Source organism: Orycteropus afer, unplaced genomic scaffold, assembly GCF_000298275.1.
Source record: "Orycteropus afer afer isolate SDZICR_OR568_19922 unplaced genomic scaffold, OryAfe1.0 scaffold00748, whole genome shotgun sequence".
NCBI classification, from domain to species: Eukaryota; Metazoa; Chordata; class Mammalia; order Tubulidentata; family Orycteropodidae; genus Orycteropus; species Orycteropus afer.
The window spans coordinates 154,746-166,100 of record NW_006922335.1 but is presented as its reverse complement, the minus strand read 5'-3'; the positions used below and the strand labels follow the sequence as shown (position 1 = coordinate 166,100).

At 43.4% G+C, this 11,355-nt stretch overlaps 1 protein-coding gene across 1 annotated transcript in view; it reads right to left on the bottom strand.

Annotated features, from left to right (window-relative positions):
• The window catches only part of TACR1 (tachykinin receptor 1), a 256,694-nt gene extending 248,073 nt beyond the window's left edge, over positions 1-8,621 (bottom strand). The window contains exon 1 of the mRNA XM_007957423.2: positions 8,233-8,621. Within this exon, the coding sequence (XP_007955614.1) occupies positions 8,233-8,621 (389 nt within the window). The remainder of the gene's footprint in view (positions 1-8,232) is intronic.
• Between the last annotated feature and the right edge of the window lie 2,734 nt (positions 8,622-11,355).

The following is an 11,355-nucleotide window of genomic DNA, read 5'->3' as shown; positions in this document are numbered from 1 at the left end:
GAATCTGATCTATTAGAGAAGTTGACTTATCATATTTGTAATTTTAATTTAAATATCTTTGGAGATTTAACTAATGAATTTTGTAGTCAATATTCAGATGCTTAAGAGAAGCTTGTTTACTGAACTCATAAGTTTAACTCTTAGTATGCTGAAATGCTTAAATTTAGAAGTTTTTATTTATTATATTTTCAAGAGCTAGGTAGATGCTAAGAAAGATTTTGTTTCTCCAATTTATAAATCATCCTGTCAGGGATTTGAAGTTTTCAAGAGAACCAGATATATTAAATTTGTGATTATAATTTGAAATGTTCAGGGGAATTTAATTAATCAAGTTTATAAGAAGTATTGTTTAAATTTTTAAGATTATTTGATTTGTTAAGTTTATAAAATCTATGACTAATTGAAAATACGTAAGATAGTTTGAGTAAGTTTGAAAATGAAGTTAAAATATTTAGGGGAAGAATTCCATCTCATGTTTATGAGCTAATTGATATTAGTCATAGGACAGAGTAGAATTGCCCCATACAGTTTCCAAGGCAGGAGCAGATTGCTGTGTCTTTCTCCTGCATAGTGCTTGTGGGTTTGAACCACTGACCTTTCAGTTAGCATCCAAGCCTTAACCACTGAGCAAGAGAACATTAGTCTTTAGCCTTTTACCCACACACACAAACTAGATTTATAAGAAAACATCCCAGATTTATAAGATATGTATAAAGACTAAAGAAAAGCCAGGTATCAGATTTACAAATTTAACAAACTGAATACACATTCAGTTGTAAGAGGTTTTTGTTATGAAAAAGCCCTCAGACATTAAACATGCAGACAATAGGTGGCATATTTGTCAAAAAATCTCAAATGTCCTCTTGGGTACAGTAGGACCCTTATGTTGCTTCTTTGCCTCCAATCACAGTTTTTCTTGGATGAGATAGAGTCCAAAAACTGCCTTGAACAGGAGCATGTGGGCAGATGTCTAAGACACATGAAAGCTCATTGCATGGGTCTCCAAGCTGTGAGAGGGTGGAGAGTAGAGGACACTGAAATAAATTATTTCTAATACTCTTTCCAAGGTGGAGACAGAATCCCCATTAGCATCATGAGGATGAGCAGTTACAATAGATTGAAAATCATGCAAATATAAGTATCATCATTAATTTTATTAGCATGAAATCTGCTTCCTAGTTTCCAAGTGACAAACATTAACATGTCATTATGAGAATTCCCAATTCAGGTTCTTGGAGTTACTTTAAAAAAATTTTTTTTTTTTTTCTTTGTGCTTTGCTGTTTCTTTTTTTTCTCTCTCTCTCTTTTAATTTTTTAAAACTTATCAGTCTTTCCTGTATTTTCAAGATTTCTTTGCTCTGTCTCCAAGTTTCTTTAATATGATTGCATTGGATTATAAGAGAGTTTGTGTCATTATCAGTCACCAAAGACAGAGAGTGCAAGGGCTAAGGCAGTGTCTTACTGCCTCAATACCTGGTATGTTATTGTTGTTATGTGCCGTTGAGTCGGCCCCGACTCATATTGAGTCCTCCTTGGGTTTCTGAGGCGATATCACTACGGAAGTAAATTGCCCCATCTTCCATCCGAGGAGTGGGTGGTGGGTTTGAACCGCCAGCCTTCTGGTTAGCAGTCAAGTGCCTTAGGCACTATGCTACCAGAGCTCCTGGTATGTAGTAGTTCTATGCTACCAGAGCTCCTGGTATGTAGTAGTGCTCGATAATGGCTTGATGGTTGGATGGGTATGGATAAAGTCACTTCTCTCAATACCATCTAGTTTTATAGTTTTATGCCCCCTTACCACAGGTCACCAGTGATCTCTGTCTAATCCAATGTCCTCATCCTCTTTGGATTCCTGTGATACTACTGAGCATGACCAACCACTCATTCTTGAAGTTGCCTCTCTTGACCTTTGACATTCTACATTGTTATGATTTCTCTTCTCTCTATATTTTTTCTTTTTTTCCTATCCTACTGCCTGATTGGGCATTCCCAAGAATGTTGGGTCTCCTCTCTGAAAACATGTGGAGACAAAAGAGATATTTTCTACTTCCAAACTCCAATAACCCCCATGTTTAGGAATGAAAATCTAAATTTGGAGCTCTGGCTTCTTATTCCCAAGCTCCACATATCAAGTTGCTTGTTGGGCATTATCATGGATTGAATTGTGTCCGCCCCGCCCCCCCAAAAAAAAAGTGTCAACTTGGTTGAGTCATGATTCTCAGTTGTTTGGAAATTATATAAGGATATAATAATCATCCCCCATGATGTGATCAGTCAATCAGTTACAAGAAGTATATGGTGGGATGCAACACCCTTACTTAGGTCACAGCCCTGATCCATTTAAGGCAAGTTTCCCTGGGATATAGTCTGCGTCACATTTTATCTCACAAAAGATAAAAGGGAATAGAAGCAAGCAGAGAAGAAGGGACCTCAGTGCAACCAAGAAAGAATAGCTGGGAGCAATGACTATTCTTTAGACCCAGGTTCCCAGTGCTGAAAACCTCCTTTAACCCAGGGGAAGATTGATGCCAAGACGCATAGAGACCTCCAAGGAATGCTGGGCTCATGAATGTTGAAAGGAGTTAAGGACCTTCCTCTAGAGCCAACAGAAATAGAAGGCCTTCCCCTAGAGCCAGTGCCTTGAATTCATATTTCTAGCTGCCTAGAATCCTTACGTGTGCTATCGAGGAAATTGTACATAGACCGGGAGCCTACTGTTTGAACAAAAAAAGGGGATACTGAATGGTTTAAAATCAGGAAGGGAGTGTGTCAGGGTTGTATCCTTTCACCATACTTATTCAAACTGTACATTGAGCAAATAATCTGAGAAGCTAGACTATATGGAGAAGAACACGGCATCAGGATTGGAGGAAGACTGGCCAACAGCCTGCAATATGTGGATGACACAACCTTGTTTGCTGAAAGTGAAGATGACTTGAAGCATTTACTGATGAAGATTATAGACTACAGTTTGCAGTATGGATTACACCTCAATATAAAGAAAACAAAAATCCTCACAACTGGCTCAATAAGCAGCATCACGGTAAATGGAGAAATGATTGAAATTGTCAAAGAGTTCAAATTTTGGGGTTCCACAATGAATAGCCACGGAAGCAGCAGTCAAGAAATCAAATGATATATTGCACTGGGCAAATCTCCTGCAAAAGACCTCTTTAAAGTGCTGAAGAGCAAAGATGTCTCCTTGAAGACTCAGGTGAGCCTAACCCAAGTGATTGCTTCATGTGCATGTGAAAGCTGGACAATAAATAAGGAAGACTGAAGAAGAAGAGTTGATGCTTTTGAGTTGTGGTGTTGGCAAAGAATATGAAAAGTACCATGGACTGCCAGAAGAACTAACAAGTCTGTCCTGGAAGAAGTGCAGCCAGAAAGCTCTTTGGAAGTGAGAGTGGCCAGACTTCGTCTCACCTAGTTTGGTCATGTTGTCAGAAGGGATCATGCCCTAAAGAAGGCTTGGTAAAGTGGATGGTCAGCAAGTAAGGGGAAGGTCCTCAACAATATGGATTAATATAGTGGCTGCAATGATGAACTCAGGTATAGCAAGAATTGTGAGGCTGGTACAGGACCAAGCAGTGTTTTGTTCTGTTGTACATAGGGTCACTATTAGTCAAAAGGCCATTCACAAAAAAGTCATCCATAACATCTCACCCTGTCTTTTCAGATTAGGAACCTTGAGTTACACCTTAGATTTTTTATTTAGGCTACAGACCTCTTCCTGGAGAGATTTGATGCCCTCTTACTGTCTGACTCTGCCCCATAGACTTGCCATATCTTGTCCCTACATCTGGGGACCCTGGATAAGCAAGGTCATTTGCTGTTTTCATTTCTTAAACGGAAACTTAGGTTCAGTTTGGTGGAAATAAAGAGTAATTTACAATGTAAAAGCACATTTTGTTGCTGTTATTGTTGTTGAATTAATAAATAGTAAGATGTTTATCATCTCTCAGTTTGTCATACTGTGGTGGCTTGCATGTCGCTGTGATGCTATTAGTTGAAGCCAACTTGACGGCACCTAACAACAACAACAACAGCTTCCTAAACTGTGGAAGAACCCCATTCAATGATGTGGGAAATTCCCATGAAATAATAATAAAGAAGAAAAAAAAAAAGCCATTGAAAGTCTTTTTACGATGACCCAAAATTTACCCTTAAAGGTGCGAGCAACTGTATGTGGCATAAACAATATTGTTGTTAGTTGCCATCAAGTCAACTCTAACTTATGGAAGCACCATGTATCAGAAAGGAAAAATAATTTACGCTAGTTTTATCTGTCAGTAGTGGGTGGATTTTACATCTTTTCTTACCATTATATGTATTTTCTAAGTGTTCTTCTGGGAGCATGTATTAATTTATTCATTCATTTACTCGTGTGAAATGTAAGTGATTATTAGGTGCTGCAGTGAAGTGAATTGCTTAAAATGGTCCTTCCCGGCATAGTCTTCCGTTCTGTGATGCATTATAAATTCTAGCCTCTACGCCTGTGATTATGGTCACATTTTGAGGTGAGTTGCTTTGTTGTGTTGATGAGGCAAGGTTAGGATGGCATGTATCTTTAGTTCCACCTTGCTCAAGGCTGTGGCTCAAATCACCACCTTTAGTTTCCTTGAGATTATATATTTGAATGTTCTGGCAAAATTGGCTCTCCTGCTCTGGATTCTGCCTCTAGTTCCTCAACATCTCACCCCCTCGTTCTTGGGGTTTAAGACAGCAAGCGGCCAGTCATGTGACCTGCCAATTTGGCTTCTTCAACCCCTGAACCACGTAAGTGAAAAGAATCCTCCAGACTGAAGCCTGACCCTCAGATTTGGGACTTGTCAGCCTCCAGCACAGTGTGAGCCATTTCCTTGTCAGTTTGTGAGCACTGTGAGACGTGGTAGTGAAATATGGAAACCTAAGACCAGAGGAAGAGCACTGAGGGGAGGAGGAGGAGTTGATGTTAGAAATGATGGAGTGACACAGCAGTTTGGAAAGGCTAGACATTTGGGACATCTTTACCTCCACCTCATGGGGACCAACATTGTGCTGATCCTTCTAAGATAAATTTTTCAAACAAGTTCCAAGAACTTCTGCTTTGTGCTGAGGAGATAAAAGTGAACCAGGCAGAACAGACATAGTCTTTGCTCTGCCCAGAGTTTACAATCCTTCAAAATTAGAGGGAATATTTTTCAAAAATCCATTTCACTTGACATAGTAATTCCACCTTGAGAATCTATCCTAAATAAATAATCAAAAATGCAAAACAAAATTCTCATGCAGAAATAGTCATGAGAGCATTAATCAAATAATAGTAAAAAATGTAGAAATGACATAAGTACTTAACAGCAGGGAAATGGTTAAAAATAGCACATTCATATACTAGAATAATATGAAGTCACTGACATGTTTCTGATGTCTTTTTAATAACATGAGGAAATGTTCACCATTAAAATCAATGGGAAAAAAGTAAGATACAAAATTATATAGAGTCTGACCTCAATTATGTAGCATAATATTTCTAAAAGATATATTCAAAATGTTAGCAAGTGTTGTTTTGGGGATGGTGAAGTAATAGTTGATATATACTCTTGTGTCTATGCTTTTCATGTTTCCACAGTCTTGTGCAATGAGCAAGGTTTAATTTCACAACCAGGAAACCATGTAGCTATTGTTTTTAAGGCACAATTCAAGGGTTGCCTGTTAAAAATTCAAGGAACAAACAAAAGGTAATTTAACATTTTCTCAAAGTCTGCATTTCCATAGTGGAGAAAGCAGAGAAACTTCATGTGGAGAGAGTGTAAGGCCTCCTTCCTTTTGAAAACTTTCTTGGGGAAGGCCCTTACATAGGGGAGCTGCATGCATCACAGAAGGTCTCAAGGGATTAATCTTACACTTAGCAAGGCTACTCATTGCCATCGAGTAGATTCAACTCATAGCTACCCTATGGGCCAGGGTAGAACTGCCCTATAGGGTTTCCAAGGCTATAAATCTTTATGGAAGCAGAATGCTTCATCTTTATCCCATGGAGCAGCTACTGGGTTCAAACCATATACCTTTTAGTTATGAGCCCAGTGCTTTAACCACTGTGCCACTAGAGCTCCTTCAACAAGTCTAGCAAGGAAAAACAGAAGAAGCACTTGGAGACAGAGACCTAGGGTCTCATCCCTAACTCTACCTTACACTCTGTAACCTTGAACACATTGTTGGTCATCTCCCTGGGCAAGATCAATGCTATGGAAGATGTTCTTTAAGTGTAGGCCAAAGAGGATAGAGTGATATGCTGCTGCTCCGCCAAGTACTGAAGGTTCCCTATCACACCGACTGAAGGTCTCCCCACAGCTCATGAAGGCCCCAGCACAGTAAGAAATACCAACTGGCCCTCTACTTTAGGGGTCAGCAAGAAATCAGGCATGAGGCTGAAATGGCATAAGATTTCCCTGTACTTGTATTTGGTTACATATCACGCTGTGGCTTTTCTAAGTTTAAGGGGTCTGCTGTCAAGTTAAAGAAGCAAGTCAGTGCATAAAGATTAACAAGTGTATCTCACCTTCAGCAAAGTGAAGATTTGTAAACCAGAGGAGCATGAGATGAATTTACAAAATAATTCATTTAACTCTCACTTTCAGTAATTGGTTTACCTTTACATTTAAGAGATAAATTGATTCATTGCAATTTGTTTTACATAGAACATATCAATCATATGAAAGTTGCATAAAAGGAGGTGTACATGGACCTCACAAATCAGCATTTGGATGAAGGACTGAAATATAGATTTCCTTAATTTTAAAAGTGTTCATTGGCTAAAGAACCTGAAAAAGACCTCAAATCAATTGCAAATCATAAACAATTTTTGTTTTTTATAGAAAGGGTTAAGTAGTTTAGGATTTTTTTTTTTTTTTTAAGTTTTCTACCTAGCTCCTTTGGATTTCTTACATTTATATTCTTCAGCAAAAACATCAAAAGAGCCCATCCTAAAATCATAGTAGCATGTGTTTTAAACATACCTTCAATGCCATTTAAGCATTTAACACCTGTGCACATGGAGATATACAGACTAGAGACCTAAGACACCCGTGAAAGAGTCAATTCCAAGAGAGCTGCGCTTTAACCATCAATATGCCATCATACCACCTGCAAAGCAATTCATTCCAGATGGAGTCCTAATGATAGAAAATGCCAGTCTTTTCACTTTCCATCAGTTTCTGAAACCCTAACCTGCCGGTTGGGTCTGGTGGCATAGTGCCTCAGGCATTTGACTACTAGCCAGAAGGCTGGAGGTTCACACCCACCAGCCACTCCTCAGAAGGAAGGTTGGGCAATCCACCTCCCTAGTGATATTGCCTCAGACCCCAAGGAAAGGTCATTATGAATCAGATCTGACTTGATGGCACTGAGTTTGGTTTTTGGAACTTGCTGGTTGCAGAAAAGGAAGAGCTCTCAATTGTCTTTGCAAAGCACATCTCTCTATGGGTACAGACCTTATTGCAAGAGAAATTTAGAAAGACACCTAGGTAAGCTCCCTGGATCCATGGAATTCCTTAAAACAAAGTAGCTGCCTCAAAATCCTGCAGCAGTACCTCTAGTGGCATAGAGGGAGCTCAGTTAGAATCTTGAATATTTTATCTTTCTGTTGAAATGCTTCTCACATCAAAACTCTATTGGACAGTTAAGGTGCAAGCAGAAAGTCTTTGAATCTTCAGGAAAAGTAAAAAATGAGAAATATTATCTAGGCAATATTGAAAGAAAACAGAAAGGCAACAAGACAGTGTGCAACAGAATCGCAGGCATGAAGGAATAATGCAAAGCCCCCACCAGGGGCCCACACCTTGGCCAAACCCCTGTAAGGCCTAGGTGTCCCCCTCAAGCTTAAAGAGTGAAGGAGAGAAGGAATCTGTGGGAAGGGACAAAGTAGGAGTGTTAAGGAAAGTTCAGAGAGAATTTTGGAAAAAGGGATGCAGGAGGATTAAATGAGAAAGAAAAGGTGTGTGTGAGGAAAGGAAGTGAGAATGGTGATAGGTGAAAAGAGGGAGGACAGAAAAGAGGAACTAGAAAAGAGAGGGGTGGAATAAGATCAAATTCCCCATCAACAACTGATTCAGGTGCTGTCATAAACACCCCCCCCCCAACACTAATGGCCAGTCTCCATCGTGGACCATAACCATCCAACTCCAAACACTCACGGCAGTGCCATGATCCTCTGTGGACACTTCATCCCTTTTCCACAAAGGGTAAGCTCACCTATCGAAGGCCACAGCCGTCATGGAGTAGATGCTGGCGAAGACAGCAGCGATGGGGAAGAAGTTGTGGAACTTACAGTAGAACAGGCCATAGTACCACTCATTGTGGACAGCGTAGGTGAAGTTTACTACTGTATTGAACGCAGCCATGGAGGCCTCCGCAAAGGCCAGGTTCACCAGGAAATAGTTGGTCACTGTCCTCATTCTCTTGTGGGCCAAGATAATCCACATCACCACCACGTTGCCCACCAAGGAAGTCACCACTATAACTGTGTAGGCAGCTGCCCAGAGAACAATTTGCCAGGCCGGCTGTATGAATTGGTTGGGCTCCGAAGTGTTGGTGGAAATGTTTGGGGAGAGGTCTGGGTCCACCGGGAGGACGTTATCCATTCTGCTGCTACGCTGTTAAGTCTTCCTCTCTGTACACACCTGCTTGCAGCAAGGTCCTGTGGCCGCTGCCTGGGATTCCGACGCCTGCTTAACCAAGACAGGAAGGTGGAAGGCTCTTTCTGGGCAGAACTCTCTCCTAGCAAGCAGGAGACTTGGCGCTCAGAAGATAAACGCTTCTAGATGCGCTGCCTGCCTGCCCGTCGTGGCTCTGAATTCCTCCACTTTCAAGCTTCGCAAAGCATTGAAGTTCAGGAATTTGAGGGCAGCGTCTCTCCTGTGTTGAGTGAAAAAGAAATTCCACGAGTCGCAGTTCCAAGCTGCAAGAGACTACCCGCCTTTCTGCACCTGCTGCTCTTTGAAATCCCTATTTTCCCTTCCTGCGGCGGGAAACACGAAGCTGGGTGAATAGTTGGGATCAAGGGGATCCGTCACAGAGCGATCTGTAAAAGTTCTCTGAGTCTATGGCTGGAAAGGGACCCCGTGTCCAGCTGAAGATTTTTTTTTCCCCCTTTGCTTTCGCTGCTGCCGCCGCCGCCGCCTTTTGCAGCTTCGCAGGCGCTTCTTGGCTCAGATCCCTCTGGGCTTGGGAGTTAGTAGAACCTCGGCAAGCTGAGCGTGAGGCTTTTATAAACCGCTACGGAGACGTCACTGGGAAGGGGCAGTACCTGGGTTGCGTACTCGCCAGTCCTTGTGCGCAACGCTGCAGCTGTACCAGCTGTTGGCAACTGTCTCACACCACCACCGCAGCCACCACGCCTTTTGTGCTACCTGCTTGGAAGTCTGCCAGCCGGGTGCCCCTACACAGCCCGCGAGGGGGCGGTAGGTGGCCTTGGAGTAACTGCGGCATAATCGGTTCACAGCGGAAACCACAGTTGCACCAGGGATGCTGGGGAAAAGGAAGGATTTGGGAAACAGCTGGGACGGAAGACACTTCCAGGGAGCGCGGCCCGGAGCGCTGCGACAGCTCTGCAGAGGCTCCGGCCTGTGGAGGTGGGAGTCCGGCAAATGTAGGGGTGAGGTGCCAGAGCTGCGCTCCTGGCGCTGCTCAAGCCAGAGTGCACCGCAGGCTTGCTCCCTCTACTAACCAGAAGTGAGAGGCCAGGACACCAGCTTCCATTTGTCCGGAAAACAACTTTCCTGGGCTTGTGATTAGGAAATATCCCCCAAACCTCTAGTATCTTTCTCGAGCAGCTAGGTTCCCCTAGGAAGCAGCGATAGGCTGGAAGCTTTGGGGGCACCTTCCACAACAACCCTTGTGGCATGACCTGTCGCCCCAGAGTAGGCTCCGGCTAAGCCCTCTGAGCCTGTCTCCCAGGCACTGGGAACTGGGCTGGGCTACCTGTGAAGCTTGTTGAGCGCAGAAACCACCCCTAAGCAGCTTGTCCAGACGCGCGACACTGGGCTCCTCTCCAGCAGCCACTGCAGCCTAGCACTCGCCGCCAGGGAACCTTGCAGCTTCTGCCACCCTGTTCCCGGAGCCGACGGGTTGGGAGCGGTCTCCAGGCTCTTCCCCAACCTCCCTCCCAGGTTTGCCTAGGAAGTGGAGGAGAACTGCCTGCCTCTTCTTTCCCCACCCAGCCCCTGGCGAGGTTTGAGGCCCTGTCTCCAAGTCCAAGGCCATTTCAAATGGCTGAGCTCCTGCCAGGCACTGGGAGAAGGTAGGAGAGGGCTCGCCAGTTAATGCGAACCATTTTGGAGAAGCCAAGATGGGCTGAGTTTCTGAGCGCGTTCCAGCCAGGCTACCATGAGAGAATCAGTTCCTCCGGGGGACTGAACCTTAGGAGTCATTTTGAGGCTAAGACACTCCTCTGCCCCGCCTCTGCCTCTCACCTTTCTTCTGAGGGGTCTGGGAGCTGCAGAACGCAGGTTGGGATGGGTGGTAAGGTCAGAATGCCGAAGCTCAGGTTGGCGCACGGGGCACCCTACCTGGAGCGGCGTTCGTGTCCTAGTCCAGTCTAGTTGCGAGCCTCTGCGGCGATCGCGCAAATTATCTAGCAAAAAGCGCTTCAGGGTGGGAAATTATTGTAGTGACTTAGACCCAACTAAAACCAATTTTCTGTGAGAGTGCAGGCAAACTCCTAATTCACTCTGGTTTTCTTGAAGCACAAGATTTTAGTATTTTACAGTAACAACATGTTGCTCTGCCCCTGTCCTCCCAGTCATCCCTAAACCCTGAAGAGAAAATTGCTGTCATGCTTTTTTAAAAAGGGTCCTGCCTTATTTACAGGGGCTACACAGGAGATCCAATTTATGGAAGTAAGTGGGAATGAGGGGACACTGAACCTGTACCCTTCTCTAACTTGAATCACTCCTTGCTGCCTCCACCTCCTTACAGGGATGAAGGGGAAGTGTGTGTGTGTGTGTGTGTGTGTGTGTGTGAGAGAGAGAGAGAGAGAGAGAGAGAGAAAATGAGTTATTCTCCACCTTTTCCCCTCAAAGCTCTTTTCCTTTTTCTCCCTGTAGGGACAAGGGAGGCTGACATTTCAAAAGGAACTTTATTCATACTTGGGGAGAAGAGGGGCAGGGAATGGCTGAGAAAAGCGTAAGTATACATATTCCCTGGCTTATTTTACATTGGTAGTGCATTGTGCTGGTGCCTGGGGATACAGCAAGGCTTATAGTCTAGTGAGGGAGCTCTGGTAGCATAATGCCTAAGGCACTTGACTGTTAACCAGAAGGCTGCCGTTTCAAACCCACCAAGCACTCCTTGGAAGGAAGATGGGGCAATCTACTT